We start from the raw sequence: 24182 nt of genomic DNA, 5'->3' as shown, positions 1-24182 counted from the left end.
TAGACAGTTACATCTCTGACATGTATTGACAAAAAATACACTTCTGGAATTTTGTACATGCCATTTTTCAATAAAAATAACATTTAAAAAGTTTGTTTTGCTCTCATAAAGAAAACAAATCCTAAATGTCATGCAGTCATGCAGATGCATGCCATAAGCTGAAGAACTCTCACTCTTTTCTCAATTTTATTATACAGCCAAATTTCCATCATTACTGAAAATTTAAAAAAAAAAATTGGGGGTCATTAACTACAGGACTTACATTGCCGGTAACCTGGTAATAGATTATAGTAGCGAAAACAAGCCCAAGGTTTAAATCGTTGAATCTAGGACAACATTTTAAGTTAAAGTTTAGACCTGTTAACACACACACACACACACACACACACACACACACACACACACACACACACACACACACACACACACACACACAAGCTTCTTTATATTTTGTTTACAAGTAAGGCGAAATCAAAGTTTTTAGGAAAAGTCCTCCAGGCTGATTGAACAGCTTTAAAAAGCTTTTGTTTTGATGTTGGCTGCCTTTTGTTTCATTTGCTGTCAACACAATCCCTGGATTCTGGGATTGTGCTCCACTGTGTGCTAACCAGGTATGGTTTTATTGGTTTATTCACTGGTTTGGAATCACCGAGCCTCATTTACAAACAGTGCAAATGCACAATTTTTTACAGGAAAATCTGTGATTTATCAGTATTTTCATAACTGAATTTCTTTGTATTTTGCAAACAAATGTTGTAACCCCTCTGACAATGGATAACAAACAAATCACAGCCTGGCTGCAGTAGGAATTTGAATTTGCTACAAAAAACAATAACCCCCCCCCCCCCCCCCCCCCCAATTATTATAGCCTTATTTACAGTTTTCCAAATGATCATATACCACAAAATAAATAGCACAGGTAAAGAAAACAAAAACACTAAATGAAAACAGTGTATTCAGCACATGTATAAACTGACAGCTTAGAGTACTCAGCCTTCTTGGAGTACCTGGGTGTGGTGCTTGAGGGTCGTCCTACTGCGAGACTGCAATGCTCATGTGAGCAACGAAAGTGAGACCTGGAGGGGCGTGACTGGGAGGAATGGCCTGCCAGATCTGAACCTGAGCGGTGTTCAATTCAATTAAATTCAATTTTATTTATACAGCGCCATAACACAACAGTCACCTCAAAGTGTTTCATATTCCAAGGTAGACCCTACAATAAGTGTTGTGTTGACTTCTGTGCAAATAACAATTTGTCCATTACAAACACAATGTTTGAACATTAGGACAGACTGTGGCACCAGGACACCCTAGGCCGCAGGTCGATGATTGACTTTGTAATCCTATCATCAGGGTGGCTGTAGCTCAGGCAGTAGAGCAGGTCATCTACTGATCGGAAGGTTGGTGGTTTGATTCCTGGCTGCCAAATATCCTTGGGCAAGATACTAACCTTCATACGCCGATGGATTCATCAGTGTATGAAGGTGTGTGTGAATGTTAGTTAGAAAGCACTTACGTAGAAAATGTGTTTGTGTGAATGCTTTACAAGTTGTGTAAAGCGCTTTGAGTCCACGGAAGAGTAGAAAAGCGCTATATAAGAACCAGCCCATTTACCATCTTTGGCTATATGTTCTGGACACTCAGGTGAAGAGAGGCGCTGATCACCACCTGGTGAGTTGGATCAAGTGGTGGAGGAGATCTGTGGGGCACATGAATATATAGTGATGTTGTGCTGGGAATGCCACATCTTCAACTCCCACATTGGGCAGAACTTTGACAGCATTCCAAAGGATGCTGGGGAGAAGAAGGAGGAGTCCTATTGGGATTGATTACCCTGTGGGACTTTGGATTTAATTTTTTTTGATTGATTCGTACCAACGGGCCAAGTGGAAAAATTGGACCAGTTCTTTATCCTCTCAAGGATACTTGAGGGTGCATGGGAGTTTGCCCAGTCTACATGTGTTTTGTGGACCTGGAGAAGGCATTTGACTGTTTCTTAGTGTTGTGTGGGAGGTGCTTCAGGAATAAGCGGTGTCTGGCCTGTTGCTATTCGCCATTCAGTCCTTATACGACTTGCAATTGCGCGGTCCACATTGCCGGCAATAAATCAGACTTGTTCTCTCCAAGGAGAGAAGTATTGAAGTCTTGGGGAGAGGGGAAAATGAGATCGACAGACAGATTGGTGCTGCGGCTGCAGTGATGTGGACGCTGTACCGGTGCGTAATGGTCTGCGTCCCTAACCCTCAACTATGGTCACAAGCTTTGATGGCGGAATAAGCTTTCTCCAAAGGGTGGCTGGCTTCTCCCTTAGAGAAAGGGTGAAGAGTCTGGCCATCCGGGAGGGACTCAGAGTAAAGCTGCTACACCTCCATATTGAAAGGCGGCAGTTCAGGTTGTAAGGGCAGCTGACAAGAATGCCCCCTGGGCGCCTCCTTGGTGAGGCAGAGGGGCAGACCCAGGAATCCTAGAGATTAGGAGGAGGTGGCTGGGGAGAGGGAGCTGCTGCCCCCCGCAACCCCGGATAAGCGCAAACAAACAAACAAAAAATATATGGATGCAAAGAGGTGTGGGAGTCAACCTTCATCCACTCATTTTCTTCCACTTATGTGGGACAGGGTCATGGGGCAGAGGCTTAAGGAGAGCCGCCTAGACCTCCCTCAATCCTGCTACCTCCTCCAGCTTATTTGAGGGAACACCAAACCTGTCTTTACCACAACAGAGTGGCGGGCAGCATCCACAGCCTCATCTATTAATTTAAAAATATTCCATTAATCTGTGTTTTATTGTTTCTTAAATGTTCTTATTTTTCCACTGAAAATGACTTCTACCATTGCTGGATGTGATCATTTACAATATATATGTTTTTGGTACTACACCCTTGATGCTGAAGAATCTGGATTTTCTGTTTTCATTGCATTGAGCTTTTCATATGAGGCTGACAGATTACTCCATGTGGTCCTTGTCCTCCGTCTGTTAGTCATAGCGCCTTTTTCAAATTTTCTTTCTTACTTGAGCGAAAATAAGTGTTTCAGGGGAAATGAACTCCTGCATTTCAGACTCAGTATCGCTTTTTATTTATTTTTAAAAAGTCATCACTCCTGTGGAAACACTTTGGAAAGCTTCCACCTTGGACCTCAGACATTATTATTTAATTTTGTGCAGTCACACTTTCTCCTTATTTCCTGCCTAGAGGTGCAGGCGTCTCTCTTTACCACATCATCACCACTTTCTCCACTTCATCTGGAGGGAAATGTGTCCTTATGTAGAAAATTGGGGCGGGTCAGTCTGCAGATAGTATGCAAACTGTATTCTACAAGGTTGTTGATTCCGAACACTTCAGATTTATTAATGTTGGACACGATGTATCATGCTTCCTTGAGGTTTATTACCAATTGTAAATACCTGACCCATCACTGTGATTTGTACTTAAGAGTAAAATGGCCTTCTTTGGCCATTAGAAGACAGGGGCATTGGTACACTTTTATTTACAAAGCTATGCTTGGATTGCTGCCTCCTTATATTTGTACTTTGGTCACAAGGACAAATAGTGGTTCTTACTCCTTGCGCTCAAATGATCAGCTGCTGTTGTCGGTTCCCCTTGTCCGCACAGAGCTGGGTAAGAAAGCCTTTGTCCACTCTGCGCCTTTTTCATGGAACATGTTACAGAAAGACTGGAAACTAACTGAATTGTTGTCTTTAAATGTTTTTAAAACTAAACTCAAAGGCCTACAGGCTGCCTCAATAATGTGTAATTGTTTTGTGTAATTTTAACTTTGTTTGTTCGTATGTATTTGTCTTGAAATGTGCTGCCTCTTGGCCAGGACTCCCTTGAAAAAGAGGTCTTTGATCTCAACGGGACATTCCTGGTTAAATAAAGGTTAAATAAAAATAAATAAATTAAAATAAGCAGTAAAAACTAAATAGGCCGGTTGTATGTTTTATAAATCCAACAATAATTTTTCTTGGGAACAATTTTTTTTTTCGTTACACAGAGTAATTCTACGTAAACATTAGTAAATGAGGCCCAGTGTCATGCTGACACTTTACAGCTTTACAGATGCACAGACACTTCTTTAATAGGTTCATAATTTCATCAGTTTTGATAAGACTGCCAACATCAGTGGCTGAAATGCAGCCCCAAACCAAAACAGAGTCCCCACTGTGTTTAACGATGGCTGTAAAACACTCACCGTTGTCTCTTCTTGACCTTCTTCATGCACTCTAGCAAGCTGAATTTTTTACATTTGGACCTATCGCTCCATAAGATGTGGAGGATTTTCTCCCCGCTTCCCTTCTATTGGCTTCTTGACACATTTCCTGTTTTTGACGATGCATCTCTCCCCGACCATTTCTTAATAACGTGACATAATTATTTGAATACAATTTCTCTTTGCCATGTGATTTGTATCAATGTTTCAGTGACAATTACTTTGACATCTTCCACATTTTGCAGTTTTATATGCTTTGACAATGGTGGCATTAAACCTCATGGAATGAACCTCTTCTTGCAGGTTTTACAAACATACTTCCTCTCACTTGTGCAACTTCTTGTGTACACTGTCAGTCACTACTTTGACCACATCTTGTTGTAGTTTCGCTAAATTTCACCCCCTCACCCATGTGGATTCTTGTGTGATCCGTCACAGAACTGAAACCTTTGCCAGGAGATTTGCAAAGGTGCTGCCTCTCAGCTGTGTGATTTTTCACGTGAACACTCCCACCACTTTGAGTAAAAACTTCTCCAAATGTTTTGCAAGAACTCTCACTTGTGTGAGACCCCATGTGGACAGTCAAATGACTATTTTGACTGAAAGTCTTACCACAGGTTTTGCAAGAATATGGCCTCTCACCTGTGTGAGTTCTCATGTGTACATTCAAATGACTGTTTTGACTGAAGCTTTTACCACAGGTTACACAGGAGTAGGGCTTATCACCTGTGTGAGTCCTTATGTGGACAGTTAAATCCCTCATTTGGCCAAAACCTTTTCCACATGTTTTACAAGAATACGGCTTCTCACCTGTGTGAGTTCTTGTGTGCCTTTTCAACTTTGATAAGCAGGTAAATTTTTTCCCACATGTGTTGCATTGATAAGGCTTTATATGTGTGTGAGTTTTCATGTGGGCAGTCAAATTACCGCTTTGTGTAAATCTTTTTCCACACGTGGCACAAGAATATGGCTTCTCACCTGTGTGAAACCTAACATGACGTATCAAATTTGAAGCGTCCCTAAACGGTTTCCCACAGATCTTGCAGGGATAGGGCTTTTCACCTGTGTGGGTTCTCATGTGGTTCAGTACTTTGTCACGTCTTCTGAAATTTTTCCCACATGCTTCACAAGAATATGGCTTTTCACCCGTGTGAATGGTTATGTGGCACTTCAACTTTTCCAAGCGGATAAATCTTTTTCCACAAGTGTTGCATTGGTAAGGTTTTATACCTGTATGCGTCGCCATGTGCACCGTTAAATTGCCTTTATGATAAAATCGCTTCCCACAAGTATCGCAAGAATGTCGCTTCTCACCTGTGTGATATCTAATGTGACATATCAGATTTGATCTGTCACTAAATGCTTTCCCACAGATGTTACAGGCAAAAGGCTTTTCACCGGTGTGAGTTCTTATATGGACCAACAAGTTATCCTTTCTCCTGAATTTTTTCCCACATGCGTCGCAAGAGAAAGGCTTCTCACCTGTGTGAATGCTCGTGTGTACTTTCAATGTTGACACGTATTTAAATCTCTTCCCACAGGTGTTACAAGAATATGGTTTCTCATCTGCTCTTCCCTGGCATAGAGAGTCGTGAGAAAGGAGCTGGCTGTTTGGCTCTTCTTTACAGGAACTCTGTTCCTCAAAAACTGAAGAGATCATGAAGGGATTGGTTTGCTGCTCCAGTACAAGCTGCTCTCCCTCCAGTACAAGCTGCTCTCCCTCCAGCACAAGCTGCTCTCCCTCCAGCACAAGCTGCTCTCCCTCCTGATTTGTGAAGAGTTCCTCCTCTTCCTCTTTTATTTGTAGAAGGCCTAGGTCCTGCTGGTTCAGACCAGATTTATTCTCCAGGTTAAAGAGCCATTTGTCATCGAAAATGTCCTCCTTGCATGCATAGTGGTCTAAAGGAATAAAGGGACACATAAAAACATTACTACTGCGATGAGAGGTAAATACATTTTTCAACACCAATAATGACCTTAGACATTGTTGTATTTGGTGTATGATATTGTGAGTTTTTTCTATCCGTTCACCATCTAAATGTATTTGCTTCCACCAATTTGTATGTGTGCAGCTGACAGCCGAGGCTTGTGCGTTAATAAAGACAAGCCTGCAGTCCGCGAGTCCTCTGTTGGGATAGTATGAGTACTATGAGGTAATTAAGATATAATGGGGCCTGATGATTCAAGACTTCGTAGGTGAGAAGAAGGATTTTAAATTCAATTATGGATTTAATAGGTAGTCAGTAAGGACAACCCAGCATGGGAGAAATAGTTCCCATTTCTAGTTCCTGTTAGTGCTGCTGTACATTTGCTGCAGTGTCTTAGATCCACTTATGCTTTTCTGGGAGCCTTTAAAATAGCCAACAACAAGGAGTCAATATAGTTCAGCCTTGAAGTAACAAATGTGTGGTGTAGTTTTTCACCATCACCATTAACTCGGACGTTAAAGGACATATGCTGGTTAAAAATGACTCCGAGACTCTTCAGTGTTTCTGGAGTCGTTGTGTTAAACCAGAGTAAACGTCATGTTTCTAAAGCTCCATTTTGTCTGAATTTAGGAGAAAAACAATTACTGGACATGCAGACCGTTATGTCTTTCAGACAAACCTGCAGTTTAACTGATTTCTGTTATCAGGTCTCATTTTTGAAAAATAAATAGGTAGATCTGTAATGACCTGAGGCAGCTTTATCAACTAAAGGCTTTGAAAGTAATGGTTAATTTACAGCAGCATAAAAACCCGTGGTACATAATGTTTTTAACACTGATAAAATTATCACTTTTAATATCAATGCATTGTATTTCTATTGTGTCTAATAGACACACTGATGGTTTGGAGAGACTGAAAGAAGCAGTCTAAATAAAAATCAGTGGATGTTTAAGTTGAATACTTGAAGATGGATCTCATGGAAGGATGTGATCGTTTCCTCTCTTGAATGGCTAAATTCTTTTGCTTGTGAAGAATTTTAAGAAATCATGACTACTTAAAGTTAATAGGTTATTGGGCTGTGCAGAGCTCTGACTGTCAGCATAGCTACGGTGCAGAAAAGAGGATGGTTTTTATTAGTAAGCGAGTTTTTGTTAGAAAGGAACAAACTATTTTTCCAGGACAAACTCTAAGTTAGAGTTATCTCCATGAAGGCATGTGTTGGTGAGTTATATGAAGGAAATATCAGCCAAACTGCTTTGATTTGCCATTTTCTTTTTTTTCAGTAGTAATGTTACATTCACTCTGACGAATGGGAACATTGTAACCTTTGTTTCTGTGTTGTCTCTTCTTTGGCTTCAGCTTTGTGCTGGTGTCCACACGGTTGTCTACTTCCTGGTAATGATTCTTAGATCCAGGAGAGCTGTGACAGATGAACTGGTCAGAACGTATTTTGGGTTCATTATCATCACTTTCCTCATTAGTGCAAGGCACCATGAAGGTGTCAGTTTCCTGCTTCAGTAAAAGCTGCTCTTCATTCTCAGTGAAGCAGTGTTCCTCGTGTTCCTCTTTAATCGGCAGAGGAACCGTTTCCTCCTGGTCCAAACTGGAGATGCTCTCCTCATTGCAGAGCTGCTGGTCTGTGAGAACGTCCGTATTGTAGACATGTTGTGGGAGATCTTCAGAAAAAAAGAAATAAAAAGGTACACATGACAAAAGGTTACTCCTGTGATCATTGGACATTCAAGTTAGTGACAGAAACAGGTTTCTTTGTGATAAAACAACAATAAAAATGCTAAATTTAAGGTTCTACAGTGAGAGCATGCTGCTCACACTGTTTCATCATTTGTTGGACAGCTTTAATTGAAGCAGCTTTTTAAAAATGTACATTAACCATCCATTTCTGTTCTCAAACGGATCTCCCTGTTGGAGCTCAGTGTGGGGGGAGTTATTTTTTCTCCTTGTAACAACAAGAGGCATGGCATGGGAGGCGGCGATAAAGAGAGGGGACTGGAACTACTAACAATGCGAAGCCTTAGTTTTTAACCTTTCAGCGTCAATCTGCGATTGAGGATGGAGCCTCTCAGTGCCTCATTTGTAAATTAAATATCCTCCACAGAGCTTTATGTTGTGCATTTTCTATGGTTTCGGTTTGGGTCGCTGCTCATGTGGTCGAGCAGCCAGTGCTACCTAGCCTGACCTGTCTCTCCAATGTGATGTTTGTGTATTGTATGTATGGTCGGCAAGGTATCATCTACTTTAATTGCCCCTTGGGGATAAATAAAGTCTCTCTGACTGAAATACAGATCTTTTTGTTCTTGTCCTCCATTTTTAGCCTAAATTAATTGGAGAAATTTTCAAGAAATCTTTTTGATACTTGATGAAAATCATTTGCAGTGGATGTCTAAAGTCCAAGAACTTCTCAAAGGACTACGAATTCACAAACAGGCTGCTCCTGGTTCCAGGTATTAGCCTTAGCACCAGTCTGCAGCATGCATCAATCATAACGCACAGCACGATGTGCCACACGCTTCAAATGCTATTTGTTGTCATATTTTAGTAATATGCAAACATCTTTTGTAGTAACATGTTTTCATGTTTGACATCAGTTTATTGTGTGTTTTTCCTCTTGGGTGTCTGTCTGCAGTATAGCGTGTAATGCTCATAATGCACAATGCCAGGTATGAAGAATGTGATTAGTTGTTCAAATGTTATTAGTTTTTGGCATGTTTACTTAACGGTTTTTCAAATGTAACATAATATCTGAGTGTTTCTTAGTTTTAGACGAGTTAGGCGATTAAAAAAAGAAAAACAGACTAAGACGTCAGGAACATCCCTGGCTTCTAGTGGAGAGCTGTGTTTATGAAAAATCCAATATCACTCTTATTACCCTGGTGTGTTTCTGACTCTCCTCAGAGCACATGCTCCTCTTACAATTAGTTTCAGCAAAATTGTAAATCAAGTAGGAAAATTACATTTATGGAATTGACAGAGTCTAGACAATATTTTATCGGCAGTCCTCTAATGACCCGTTTTCTGAAAGGCACCATGTGGTTGCTTTGTTTAGTGCCATGTCGCACATTCACAGCTCCCACAAAGCTCACCCTGAACTCACCACACAACAGCTGATTAAAGTCACCCACCCATATCTACACTGCTCTAGTACACTTCACATTTGGATGGCTGCTAGGTTAAAACAGGGTTTGGAAAAACATTCCTCTTCTGGTACAGCATTGGACTGAAAATGATTTTAAAATCAGCCAGTAGCCAAAGAACAAAAAAATATATCGCAGTAGGTGAAACTGTGGCCTCTCCTATGCAAAGTATACATAAACCATGAGCAGGTTAAGACTTTTGCACAATATTGAGTTTTTATACTTTACCAGTCTTGGTAGCCGGGAATCGGTCCGCCAGGACCTTTGATCCTGGCCGCCGCCTAACTCACATTGCACCAGACCCCTATGGCGCCTCCTGCGGGTGGTGGGCCTGCAGGAAGATGGGCCCATGTCCCCTTTTCGGGCTGTGTCCGGCCGAGCCACCAGACGCTCGCCCTCGGGCACCCTCCCCCCCAGGGCGGGGCCCCGGTAACCCTATCCCGGGCAGGGTGAACTGTTCCCTCAATGGTCTTTTCATAGGGGTCTTCTGAATCGCTCTTTGTCTGGAGTGCCCACTCCGGGTCAGGGATGAGTTCCTGCCCCAAGTGGAGGAGTTTAAGTATCTCGGGGTCTTGTTCACAAGTGATGGGAGAAGAAAGTGGGAGATTGACAGACGGATTGGTGCTGCGGCTGCACTGATGCGGACGCTGTACCAGTCCGTCGTGGTGAAGAGGGAGCTGAGCGTAAAAGCGAAGCTCTCAATTTACCGGTCGATCTACGCCCTTACCCTCACCTATGGTCACGAGCTGTGGGTAGTGACCGAAAGAACGAGATCGCGGATACAAGCGGCAGAAATGAGCTTCCTCCGAAGGGTGGCTGGCCTCTCCCTTAGAGATAGGGTGAGAAGTTCGGCCATTCGGGAGGGACTCAAGAGTAGAGCCGCTGCTCCTCCACATCGAAAGGAGCCAGCCGAGCAGTTTGGGCATCTGACAAGGATGCCTCCTGGGCGCCGCCTGGGCGAGGTTTTCCGAGCATGTCCCACCGGGAGGAGGCCCCGGGGCAGACCCAGGACACGCTGGAAAGATTATATCTCTGGTCAGAGGAGGCAATAGCGGAACTACAGGGCTGTTTCGAGGTGACCGACTGGGAAACACTCTGTGAGCCTCACGCCGAGGACATCAATGGGCTTACTGAGTGTATCACAGGCTACATAACTTTCTGCACCGACTCCATTGTTCCAGCTCAGACTGTTCATTGTTACCCAAATAACAAGCCGTGGGTGACTAAGGACATCAAAGCCCTCCTCAACAACAAGAAGAGGGCTTTCAGAGGGGGCAACAAAGAGGAGGTGAGGAAGATCCAGGTGTTACTAAAGGACAAGATCAGAGAGGCTAAGGACAATTACAGGAGGAAGCTGGAGTGGAAACTCCAGCAGAACAGCATGAGAGAGGTGTGGAGGGGCATGAAGACCATCACTGGATTCAGGCCAACCAACAGCAGGGGAGCTGAGGGAGGTGAGAATAGAGCCGACGAGTTGAATCTGTTTTTCAATAGATTCGACACCACAGTGTCTGCTCCCACCCCCACAACCTCACCTGCAGTCAGCCTGGAATCCAGAGCCACACCACTGTGCCAGCCTCTCTCTTCACATGTTGCCTCCTGTGAGATTCCTGACACCCCTCCCCCACCCATCACCTTCACTCAATACCAGGTTGAGATGCAAATGAGGAGACTTCACTCAGGCAAGTCTGCTGGACCAGACGGAGTGAGTCCCCTTGTCCTCAAGACCTGTGCCCCCCAGCTGTGTGGAGTCTTTCATAAACTGTTTATGCTGAGTCTGAGTCTGCAGAGGGTCCCGGTGATGTGGAAGACATCATGCCTCGTCCCTGTACCAAAGACGCCTCGTCCCAGTGGCCCCCAGGATTACAGGCCCGTGGCACTGACCTCCCACATCATGAAGACCCTGGAAAGGCTCATCCTGGACCAGCTGCGACCCATAGTAAGACCACATCTGGATCCCCTTCAGTTCGCTTATCAGCCTCGTCTCGGAACAGAGGACGCCATCATCTACCTGCTCAATCGTGTCTACACCCATCTGGACCAGCCGGCGAGCACTGTGAGGGTCATGTTTTTTGACTTTTCCAGTGCTTTCAACACCATCAGGCCGACCCTCCTGGGTGATAAGTTAGCAGCGATGCAGGTGGATGCTTCTCTGGTGTCCTGGATTGTTGATTACCTGACAGGAAGACCACAATATGTACGTCTCCCACAGTGTGTGTCTGACAAGGTGATTAGCAACACAGGGGCACCACAGGGGACTGTCCTCTCCCCCTTCCTCTTCACCCTCTACACCACAGACTTCAGCCACTGCACAGAGACCTGCCATCTTCAGAAGTTTTCTGATGACTCTGCGGTGGTTGGATGCATCAGCAGGGATGATGAGACAGAGTACCGGGCTGTGGTCGACTCCTTTGTCACGTGGTGTGAGCAGAATCATCTGCAGCTCAACGTGGCAAAGACCAAGGAACTGATCGTGGACTTCAGGAAGACCAGGAAACACTTGACCCCTGTTTCAATCCAGGGGGTCAGTGTTGACATTGTGGAGGACTATAAATACCTTGGAGTACACATTGACAATAAACTGGACTGGGCTAAAAACACCACAGCACTTTACAGGAAGGGCCAGAGTCGTCTCTATTTTTTGAGGCGACTGAGGTCCTTCAACATCTGCCAGAAAATGCTGAGGATTTTCTATGAGTCTGTTGTGGCCAGTGCGATCCTCTATGCTGTTGCATGCTGGGGGAGCAGGCTGAGGGTCGCAGATGCCAACAGACTTAATAAACTGATCCGTAAGGCCAGCAATGTTGTGGGGATGGAGCTGGACTCCCTCAAGGTGGTGTCGGAGAGGCGGATGCTGTCCAAGATAAAGACAATGTTGGATAACACCTCCCACCCACTCCATGACATGTTGGTCAGTCACAGGAGCTCGTTCAGTGAGAGACTGAGATTACCGAAAAGCACCACTGAACGACACGGGAAATCATTCCTGCCTGTGGCCATCTCCCTGTACAACGCATCCACTTAACACACTGTTTGCTGCTACAGCTACACATGTTTCTTTTCCAACTATTTATTTATAAGTGACTTATGTATGTATGTATGTATGTATATATATGTATATATTGTACTATTCTTAGTTAGCGTATTGTCTGTCTTGTCTTAATGTTGGTTTAAAATGGAGCACTGTAACAAAAAATTATTTCCCCCAGGGATCAATAAAGTATTCTGATTCTGATTCTGATCTCTCAGCTGGCCTGGGAACGCCTTGGTGTTCCCCAGATAAGCTGGAGGAAGTGGCTGGGGAGAGGGAGGTCTGGGCTTCTCTGCTTAGGCTGCTGCCCCCGCGACCCGGCTCCGGATAAGCGGAAGAAGATGGATGGATATATTTTACCAGGTGAAAATATTTAAGAATGAAAGCTCTCAAAGAGAACATCCCAACAATCATCCTCCATGGAGCAAGCATTTAGGTATTCGTGCACTACACGAGTAGTTACCTGCACGAGTAGGTTTTTTTTGAAGAAAGCACCATCTGTTGTTGACACTCAGCAAAGCGGTGTGTTTATAGTGGACACTGAGCTGCAGCCACCCACTGAGTAATTGTATTAACTCAATTATAAAACATCATTGTTGCAAACTCTTTGCTTCAGTGCTTCATTTAATGCATGACTCTGTAGCACTCACCCATATCTTCAACTGAAAATAGACCTGCAGGGCTCTAGAGGGCAACCAAATCTCTGATTGTTCGCATTTGGGGGGTTAGCGTCCAGAGATAGTCAGGGATGGGACCTCTGCGATTGGCCGTGGTCCTGTAATTGTCCCTTAGTCCTTCGCATGGACGTTTGAAAGTGCAGGCACATAGAGAGAGGTGAGTAGCTTGAACAAAGCGATATCGATTCATGAAATCCTGAATCGACTTTTAAATATAAATGTATTTTGCCAGAAATGCCGGAATCTCAGGTTAAAGCTCACAAAACTATTTCAACAAACAGCAAATGAGAGCAGGAAGCCATAAACACAGAGCGGACCATCAGAATCAGCTTTCTCTTTCTCGGATTTCTCACCCGACAACACGTACACGAACACGCCGTCGGGGCTGAAAGCCGACAGCTCACTGACTCTGAGATTTAAGATTCCTTAAATAATGTTTTATTAATAAAAGAAATCCTGTCCACCCAACATCAACATATCTCAGACATCTTCAGGCTCTCTGCCCTTGGTGTGTTTTGGACCAGCACCTGTGACATCAGTACTTGGTAATGTTCCCTGTGTTTCATGTGTCTGAGCGAACACACCAACTCCCTGAGCGATCCCTTGGACCACTGTGAGCAAGAGCAGACGTGTGCACTGTGGTCACACCAGCATCGAATCCATCCAAGTTACATGGTTTATTAAAATAATCAAATTACAGCATTTACATTTATGTTAGACTACTTTTAATTAACTGCTTTAGCCCACTTACAGTGAAAATTAAAAAAATCTTGTCCATGTCCTGTGTAGTATGTTAACACTATTGGAAGTAAAAATAACTTGAACTCCAATTTTGAAAACACAACTTTCTTTTTTTCTTTTTTTTAAAAATAAAGCTCTGACTTGTATTATGAGCCTGTGGTCTGGGAGAGAGTCCTGTAACTCTCTGGCTGTGTCCCAATTCAGGGTCTGCACGCTTGAAGTACGCATTTTAAGTCCGATTACGTCACCGCCACGCGGTCCCAATTCGAAGTGCACTTCAAATGCGTACTCCAAATGCGCCGTCGATTTCCCCAAATATCAAGTGTGGTCCGGTGCACGCTTTGTGGTCCCATATATCCCACAATTCATAGCGCGGCGGTGGGTGTGGATTATTTTGCCGCAAAATACGGCAGAAGGCAGAAGGGAGCGGCCAAAGAGTGAACTGTCAAAAGTAAGTACTGAATATGATGTCACTTATTTATTATGTGTGAATGTTTAATAACGAAGAAAATTAAAACATTACTGTTGGCCACATGTCGGCAAAGTTATGTGACATTAGTGCCTTTATGTGTGGACGGGATTATTTTTTAAAACGAAAATGGAAAATCTCCGTTTTCAAAAATACCCGTGTACGTGTGGACGTAGCCTCAGTCTCTGACTGGAAGCGCCAATTCGTCATTCGGCTTTTGTCAGACTAAAGTAACTGTTAAAACTGTTTGAAAAGCTCAGCTATAACACAAGGAGAGATTGAGAATTTCCTTTTAGTTCTCAGTTTATTTGATATTGACAAAAGTTAGTCAGTTTTGTCTGTTCTTCTGTAAAACAAACTAAGATTTATTTTTAGAATTAATATTTTGTTTCTAAGTGGAATTGACAATTTAGTAGTCTGTTTCGTTTGTGCTATTTTGAAACTTAAACGCTTTAGTGGCTGCCTTTTGTGTAGTTTGCAATATTTGCCTTTATTTATCTGAAAAAGTCTCATGTTCCTTAAGTACATCTACCCTGTTGAACTTATTATGGGAAATAAATATTTAAATAAAAACAAGCTGCTGATTATTTCACATTTTACTTGTGAGCAACGGCACATTTAAATCTTACAAATATAGTTATTTGGCTTATATCGTGATAGATATCGTTATCGCCTGAAATGAAAAAAACATATCGTGATATGAAAAAATCTCATATCGCCCAGCTCTACTATAAGGATGTTATGTGTTTGTAGACTTTCTGCCCAGTTTGACCCATTTAGCAGACGTCAGCCTGTTTAAGGCTCTGATATCTATTCTGTATGACTTAAAGCAGTTATGACATGGTCTGATTTTCTCACCCAATAAAGGAATATTTCATATATCAGTCTACTCTTCATTCTATCAGAAACTGTTTTCACAGCTCGTACATTTTCTTTTTACACATATATGTAAGCATTGAGCCAAATTTAGTAATGCCAACATACTGAAGGAACAACATTTGTCTCTTATGTATAATACATCTGTATATACACTTTTGAGTGAAGATTTAAGGTGATTGGAAATATATATAACTGCAACTTGAATCTTTGACCCAGAGTTCAAGCTCAGTGCTGTAATATACCCCCCTCTTCCGGGGGGCGGGTGGGGGTATATATATTATATATGGCTACGGATACCGACTACGGAACGGAGCAGTTGTCAGCCACTGAAGAAAATATAATCTGATCAAACATTATTCAGCTTTAAATATTGTTCAGCTTTAAACATTATTCAGCTTTAAATATTGTTCAGCTTTAAAGTTACTGTGCAACTGTGTGTGTGCTCACGACTTTGGCCTTGAGAGCGATAAGAAGCGAAGAGACTAGAACACCCAAGGCCGCTTTCCTTTTATGGAGTTGTTTTTCTGCTAATGCAGCACTTGCCTCACAACCCCCTCCTGTAAGTTTTAGAGAATATATACCCATCCTCACAGCAAATATTTGGAATCTCTTGATGTGAGCTGTTTTTGAGAGGTTGTCTCTGTCTCAATAAAAGTTCACTGATTCCCCATCTGCAGCAGGTGTCCGGTTGTCTTCATTCTCCGCCAGCCTGGTTAAGTCAATTCCTCCTTAACATCTAAAAGAACCTATTTAATGAAGGAAGACGGGTTCACTTTGTGTTTAATATTATTCTATTGCTGTTGTTGTTTTTTTTATATCCTTCAATTGGCGTCACGAACAGGATCCGCTCCAGGTCAAACTGGAACGGGAGGGAGGACATCGGCCGTGGTCTGAGTGAACGGAGTTTGGACAAAAGCTGTGTACACACAAAAAACAAGGTAAGCAGACCTTTTATTTCTGCTATATTGAACATTATAAAAATACTTAGTGTCCAAACTCCTAGTAATTCATAACCAAAATTGTCTGGCTTACTTAAGGCTTGTTGAGAATCAGACAAGTGAATAAGAGATAAGTGAATAAGAAATAAGTGAATAAAGATAAAAGTGAACTGAGGTCTGGCCACGGTTGCAGCCGACGGGTTTGCTCTCCGGTGTCGGATACATACCTCAGCAGGTCTGGGACCTTGAAAGGGTTTATTAGTAACGCCTTTCTAAACAAATTAAAAGGTTAAAGGCCTTGAGAATATTTTTTAGTAATATTCTCTAAACTACAGAAGGGTTAGGAAGGCCCAGAGGACTTTATTAGAAAAGATCCTCTAAAACTTAAAAAAGAGAAGTACTGGTTGGAGTCCATAGGAGGGGTCCCTTTGATCAATAGGAGAAAACGGATCTCTTCTTAAAACCCCGATGATTTTAGTGTTTTAAATGTTTTGATGTTCTGTTTGATATTGGACACACATAAATACACGCTGAATGCTTGCTGTGGAACACTGGGCAGGACATTTTGGTTCTCCGTTGTTCACAGATTACACAATTAAAGGAACTAGGTTCCTCTTTTGGTTAAAATAATACACCACACATAGAATTTTTTTACACATTTATTACATACATAAGGAGGGTAATGAGTGACTGCAGGTAATGTATGAAGTGTGAATGAGACGTGTGAACAAGGTGACAACCAACTAGCACCCCTATCAGGAAGCTCTAGGCAAGGTTACCCGCCAGACTCCGGTTTGGTAGAAGCTTGGTAACACCTGAAGGGATATTTCAGTGCTGACTCACCTTTAAAGCAGCGCCCCAGCTGATTAGTGCCTAACAGAGGCAGAAACCCAGCTGGCCCAAATTCTCCTTTAAAATCAATAAAAGAATACTCCTCCATTGACAGTAAAATGGATGGAGAATTAGATCGAGAAACTAATGATGATGAGCGGGGTGAGACACAGAAAGGAAGCAGTTTTAAAGTACTAGAGCTTAGTAATGAGGCCGTTTTCAAGGCGGCGTACTTGAAACGGTAATTGATCAGCAAGGCTAGGCCTGGGCTATAGGTGCTTTTAAATTAGTCAAAAAGTTAGGGGTAACCTCTTCTGGCATATGTCTATGCGGGCCCGTGTGTAAATAGAACATAAATTACCGGTGTGTGTAAATAAAGTGTAAAATAGTGGTATAAACTGTCTGTTGAATTTCTCCTGAGTGTTGAAAAAAGGAAAAACTCTTTTCTGCTCTCTCTGAGAGAGGGGCTGTGTGTGTGAGACAGGAAGTGTGCATGCCCATAGAAGGAAAGAGATGAGGTAAACTCTGTGCAGATAGACCGAAGTAAAAAAAAAAAAAGGAAAAGGGTCTCTCTCTGTCTCTGTGAGAGAAAAAAGGTGGGGGCCGAGTGAGCCCGCGGGGCCGAGCGGGTCCGCGGGAGCGAGCGTGTATGCTGTATGAGGAAGAAGGGAGTGAGAGGGAGCGAGTGGAAAGAGTAATCGAGTATTTGGTGATTTTTTATTATTTCAGAGGCACTGGGTAAGAGTTTTGACTTTAGCTGTGAGAGTTGTGAAAAGAGCAGGTTTTTCTTTTGTTGTAGACTGTGAGTAATCGGTGTTCTTCTGCCTATTGTGCTGCGTGGAAGACACAGAAGTGTAGAAATGTTTGTGGTTTATCTTTGTTTGACGTTTTATATAGAGTTGGTTGATTCAGGGTGATTTCTCCCGTTTAAGGGAGAAGTTGCATTGTGGTTATGTTAAAGCTTTGCTGTAGGGGTATGTGTGTGATTTTGTGCTGGCTTCGCATGTTTAAATGGATGCATAGAAGTTTGTCAGTGAGAAATTGTTATGGTGGGGTTTTAAAGTTAGTAAAGAGTCAAACAACGCCCACTGTTTTAAAAAGGCCCAAAACATCATAAAAGACACCTCACATCCTGGCCACTCCCTGTTCGAACTGTTGCCCTAAGGCAGACGGTACAGGGCAATCAGAGCAAGGACTAATAGACTCAAACACAGCTGTTATCCAACTGCAATAACACATCTGAATACTACAAAAATGTCCACCATGCCACTCTTGTGTTAATCTATGCACGGTCTGAAACATGACGGTGGGAATACTTAGTATTTTAAGTATTCTATCTATTTTATTGATTGAATTTTATTGTTTTTTTATATTTGATATTACTAGGGATGATGCAATGATCGGGGACCATTCTTAATGTCGTCGGTCTCATGACAATGACAATAAAGTTTTTGATTTTGATTCTGATTCTGAAATACACCCTCCTCAAGAGTTCAATGATTTAGGCAGTTATGTTTATACAAATACTAAATGTATGTTTAGTGTCTTCATACAGGTGTTTTTTCTTAACCTGGAAGCCTGAGTACGGCAGCAGAAGACAGGCCAAGCTTTGGCTAAAATTCACGGCTGGACACCAGAGTTGTCCTCACCCCTCCCGGTAAAACAAAAAAGAGAGAATGTAGTTTGAGGCGGGTTTTTCTCGCTGAACTGCTCTGGGTGCTGTGTCCCTGAATCTCACCAGTGTTAACCTCTGGCGGAAGACATGGAGAAAAGGAAAAGATGTTCCTGGTAAATCACTGAAACAAATAAAACCACACACAACCAGAGAAAGATATGAGAAGGGTGAGGAACAGACACATGTGCGTGTTAGAGACATGCCTCGTTTGAGAAAAAGTTAAAGTAACCCATATACAGACGCACCCATACATGCAATGAAGAAACAGCTTACATACATGTGCACGTACATGCAAGGTTAAAGTAGCGACACTTAACATACACCTGTTTTTAAATGATATAGTTTATACATTACTGACAATTAAACGCTTTGGGTTGCAGGACAACAACGTAACGTCAAAAGACAAAGACGCTGGTCTGAGGATTAAGTGAGGACACGACAAATTTAGTGGTTAAAAGGGTCGACTTGGGACATGTTTTTATTGATTGTTTAAGACAAATGACTACTGAATGATAGGAAATTCCTTTTTAGGTTCTAAACAGGATCTTAAGAATTTTAACACGTACCTGTGTTGTCCTGTCAACTTGAGGGGTTATGAGTTGATTATATGGTGAAAAAAAAAAAAAAAAAAAAAAACAAAAACAAAAAAGGGGGGAGACGAGATCTCGTTGTTTCTCCCCTCTCGGGATAACACAGCCAACACAGCACAGCCAACACAACATCATTTTCCTGTTCGCCTGTTTTGTTTTGTTTTTGTTTTTTCTGAGAGCCGAAGCTGACCTGGACTCCTACCCTCCCCTCTACCATCGTTGCCCTCTCCGCGACCATCTTTGACCCTTTGACCCCTGAAGGCCACAGCAGCTGGACTCACAACAACAACTTGAGGATGTCAACAGTGCTGCAAAAGAGTGATCTCATGCAGCAGAGACGGAGAGCACTAAACCTAAAGCCCGTTTCACTACACGGGGGAAATTCCCAGGCTGCGTCAGCTGACAGAGCTGTGACGAGACGCGCATTAAGCCCGGAGGAAAAGGGACGGTGAGCAGAAGGATGCTGACCTCTGAGAAGAGCCGAACAGCAGAGCTGCAGAAGGCCGTGGAGCAAAGTAAGGACAACATAAACAGACCCAAAGAGGAGGGGAGGACCCTAGGCCATGCGTCAGGCCGCTGGTTTACCTAAACTACAGAACAGGAAGGTGATGAACACAAACATATACCAACACACGAACACACACTTCTGCATGCGCCTACTTAGAATGAAGGGAAACACACACATGAACACTTATGCACTTGTTGAGGGAGTAAAAACTGATACATACCCATGCACTAAAATCAAAATGTTGATTTAATTTACTAAGAAGTGACACACAATGCTCCAGCTGCTGCAATGAAGAATGCTTTACTGACAAAGGCTCAATGCTGCACACAACAAAGTCAAATACAGAATTTGCTATAATAATAAGCCCAGAGGGCATTTGTGTGGTCTGGGGAGCAGAGTCCGGAGCGGTTTGGTTATGAAAATGATGCCCGTGCGAGATATCTGGGGCTTAAGGCCTCGACTTAATTGTTTACTCTACACTAAAAAGAAAAGAAAACACTCTGAGCAGTGGTGCAGAGTGAAAACGAGGAATTAACAGTGTGAGTTTTATTTCAGAGCGCCACGTCATTGTGATGGAGATTTAATAAAGGAGGAACACACGGACAAAGAAGAAGAGAAGGGGGGGCAGCCCTTGAACGCGATTGCCTGAGGCATTAAAGTTCTGTGCTAAATTCTGGTTTCCAGTGTGAGAAAAGTCACGCAGTGCCAGTAGTAGAGCTAGGTTGACTGATGATTCTAAATTACTGTAAGTAAATCATCGTACACCGTTCAAGTTTCATGATAACGGGGATCTAGACTTTGTTGAACCCTAGGCAATTTGAACAGGTAAAAGTCGAGTGACCAAGTAGCAGTTGAATAAAAGTCATTGAATAAGTGTTGAAATAAACTGGCAGAATTAAGAGAATTAAAACATTTCAAGAGCTCAACTTACTTAATGGTTCAATTTTGTTTCACGAACGCAAAACATATAGGTTTATGAATATGAAAAGGTTGAGGTGGTGTTGATTTGACTCTGTGTAGGTTTAGGTTGGTATTTTTATTGATGGGAAGAATATTCAGTGACAAGTCCTAAGACCCGGGCGTCTGCATTTTGTTTTTGTTATTTTTCATTTTATTTTGTTTTATATTTACTGATTTTTGTTTGTGAATCTTTTCTTTAAGCAGATCTGCACATCGGAAATTACAAGCATTACACGTCGGCGAGAAAATTGTTGTAAGTGAGTTTCTCCGCATTGAAATGGGTTCTGGAGGAAACACTTGTGGGGACAATTAGAAACGAGAGTCCCTGTTTAAAAAAAGGATTCAGCGAGGTAATCCAAACTCAAGTTCTTGTTTCTTTTTGAGATGACGTCATTTTGCTGAGTGTGGAAACTAGATGCGACGACAGGTTTCACTATCAGCAAAGAACGGATGAATGGATGAAAGACTGGGAATAAAAACAAACGGACTGACTGGTAAAAGATGACAAGACTTGACCATGACTCAAGGTTAACCACCTCCACCTAGATAGGATAAAAGGGTGGATGAATTTATGTGGGTTTCTTTTACAGGAGTAGAAGGATGACAAAATATTCGAGGATGAGTGAACCTGTAAATGCCATTTTTGTGTCTTGTGTTGCTTACAGAGGTAACTGCGCAGCGTTACCATTTACATTTTCTTCCCTACAGGGTTACAGTTTTAATGTTTTTCTATTACAGGATTTCTGGGCGGATGTGTGAAGAAACGGTGTTTATGGGTTAGGAGTTGGGGATGCTATTACACTGTATTCTGGTGAGAGTGTTGGGGGAGACACACCCTGTCTTGAAAACTGTGATTCTTTTACAGGAAATGTTTTATAGCACCTATGGAATGAGGATGCCTAACTACGGTCAATGTGCTGCTAATGTTTGCTTTGCTTTGGTGAGAGGGGTGCAGTAGAAAACAGACAAGTGACATGACAACAAGTAATAATAACAGATAACAAATTTGGGGACAGTTTGACCTAGAGCCCACTAACTGGCCATTAGGGGCTCTCTCTCTCATTGCCCAAAGGGTGAATAAAGCAAATTGTGGCAATAATAGTGATTTAATGATTGGAGAAACCTGAACATGATACTTGTCTGTTGAGCTGAATCGTTTATTACTCTTATGATTTTCCGGTGGGACTATGAAGATTTTTTGGTACAGATTGCAGGTTGTTGCTCTTTAACTCCTAGAACACGCCCTTGGCGAGGTGGGGGGAACTGGACCACCTTTCTGTGCCCCATCATCCTCTATTAGACGACATCCAAGCTAAGTAAACATGTCTTGGCCCTTTCCCCCTGAAATGACAGGCAGGCAAAGATGTTGCGTCTTTGTTTGCTTCCTGGCCCTGGGTCTCATTCCCATTGGCATAATCCTGATCTGTGAAGGGCCCCCGACACTTCTGACACCTTCAAGTTCAAAAGCTTCGCCCCCTTCTGACAGTCCCAATCTGACAAATGTAGCCCCTAGGGTCTTGCCCACCACTTCCTCTCCAGTTTTACCATATTCACTTTTGAATGTCCTTAGCAGTTACCGTTCTGAGTTTATTTTACGGTTGATTTATTCTTTCACATTTTCACGTTTATATCTCTCATTATTATAGTATACTCTGTACTCTCCACATTTTTATCATTACTTATGCTTTTTGGTTGCTGAGTTACAGGAACTGTTAATTTTGTGTCACTACCCTGGTTGCACTAACTCGTTGTACCCTTGTGTGCAGGACAGCTGTTACTGCTTTCATCGGGAACCGAGACTGCTTGCAGCCGACCCCTGGGCAGGGTGGTGCCTGGACTCTTTTCTCCTCATCTGCAATGACAGATAAAGACAAATGAAAAGACCCGAGGAGTTTTTCGAGCCAGGCTTCGACACGTCTCTGTGTTCCTTTGAATGTTACTTATTTTTGTGTGTTGACCCATTTAAGATGGGTCAAAAGGGGGATTTGAAGAAAATATAATCTGATCAAACATTATTCAGCTTTAAATATTGTTCAGCTTTAAACATTATTCAGCTTTAAATATTGTTCAGCTTTAAAGTTACTGTGCAACTGTGTGTGTGCTCACGACTTTGGCCTTGAGAGCGATAAGAAGCGAAGAGACTAGAACACCCAAGGCCGCTTTCCTTTTATGGAGTTGTTTTTCTGCTAATGCAGCACTTGCCTCACAACCCCCTCCTGTAAGTTTTAGAGAATATATACCCATCCTCACAGCAAATATTTGGAATCTCTTGATGTGAGCTGTTTTTGAGAGGTTGTCTCTGTCTCAATAAAAGTTCACTGATTCCCCATCTGCAGCAGGTGTCCGGTTGTCTTCATTCTCCGCCAGCCTGGTTAAGTCAATTCCTCCTTAACATCTAAAAGAACCTATTTAATGAAGGAAGACGGGTTCACTTTGTGTTTAATATTATTCTATTGCTGTTGTTGTTTTTTTTATATCCTTCACCACCTCCTGTACATGGATGACATCAAGCTGTATGCCAAGAGTGAACGAGACATCGATTCACTGATCCACACTACCAGGCTATACAGCAATGACATTGGAATGTCGTTCGGACTGGAGAAGTGTAGTCGGATGGTAACAAAGAGAGGGAAGGTAGTCAGAACTGAGGGGATTGAAATACCAGAAGGCAACATTGCAGACATAGAGGACAGCTACAAGTACCTGGGGATCCCACAGGCAAATGGGAGCCATGAAGAGGCCGCTAGAAAGGCTGCAACCACCAAGTACCTGCAGAGGGTCAGGCAAGTCCTGAGGAGTCAGCTGAACAGTAAGAACAAGATCCGGGCCATCAACACCTACGCCCTTCCCGTGATCAGGTACCCTGCTGGGGTAATAGGCTGGCCAAAGGAGGAGATAGAAGCCACTGACATAAAGACAAAAAAGCTCCTTACCATGCATGGAGGGTTTCACCCCAAGTCCAGCACCCTGAGGCTGTACGCTAAGCGGAAGGAAGGGGGCCAGGGACTGGTGAGTGTCAGCACCACAGTCCAGGATGAGACAACGAACATCCAAGAATACATTGGGAAGATGGCCCCAACTGACCGAGTGCTCAGTGAATACCTCAGGCAGCAGAAACCCAAGAAAGAGGAGGGAGATGAGGAACCATCATGGAAGGACAGGCCCCTGCACGGTATGTACCACCGGCAGATAGAGGAGGTGGCTGACATCCAGAAATCCTACCAGTGGCTGGACAAAGCTGGACTGAAAGACAGCACAGAGGCACTAATCATGGCAGCACAAGAACAATCTGTGAGCACAAGATCCATAGAGGCTGGGGTCTATCACACCAGGCAAGACCCCAGGTGCAGGCTGTGTAAAGATGCCCCAGAGACAATCCAGCACATAACAACAGGGTGCAAGATGCTAGCAGGCAAGGCATACATGGAACGCCATAACCAAGTGGTGTACAGGAACATCTGTGCCGAGTATAACCTGGAAGTCCCGAGGTCAAAATGGGAGATGCCCCCAAGGGTGGTGGAGAATGACCGAGCTAAGATCCTGTGGGACTTCCAGATACAGACGGACAAAATGGTGTAGGGCTGCTCGATTATGG

At 42.9% G+C, this 24182-nt stretch overlaps 1 protein-coding gene and 1 long non-coding RNA gene across 2 annotated transcripts in view; one reads left to right on the top strand and one right to left on the bottom strand.

Moving 5' to 3' along the window:
- Positions 1-870: 870 nt before the first annotated feature.
- The window catches only part of LOC147309194 (uncharacterized), a 34632-nt gene continuing 11320 nt past the window's right edge, over positions 871-24182 (bottom strand). Inside the window, exons 2-3 of the mRNA XM_086272252.1 lie at positions 7462-7812; positions 871-6107 (exon numbers count right to left, since the gene is read on the bottom strand). Coding sequence (XP_086128378.1) covers positions 4561-6107; positions 7462-7812 — 1898 coding nt within the window. The 3' untranslated portion in view covers positions 871-4560. The remainder of the gene's footprint in view (positions 6108-7461; positions 7813-24182) is intronic.
- On the top strand, positions 15411-22922 carry LOC147309195 (uncharacterized). Its single transcript, XR_015126078.1, has 2 exons — positions 15411-15797; positions 15927-22922. It is a non-coding gene; the product is annotated as an uncharacterized LOC147309195 (long non-coding RNA).

This window comes from Aulonocara sp. 'chitande type north' Nkhata Bay, linkage group LG18 (assembly GCF_057382095.1).
Source record: "Aulonocara sp. 'chitande type north' Nkhata Bay isolate Kocher_YH1m ecotype deep benthic linkage group LG18, A_spYH_male_GT1.1, whole genome shotgun sequence".
In the NCBI taxonomy this organism is placed as follows: Eukaryota; Metazoa; Chordata; class Actinopteri; order Cichliformes; family Cichlidae; genus Aulonocara; species Aulonocara sp. 'chitande type north' Nkhata Bay.
Note: the sequence above shows the minus strand (reverse complement) of the source record. Positions and strands in the feature narration are given on the sequence as shown.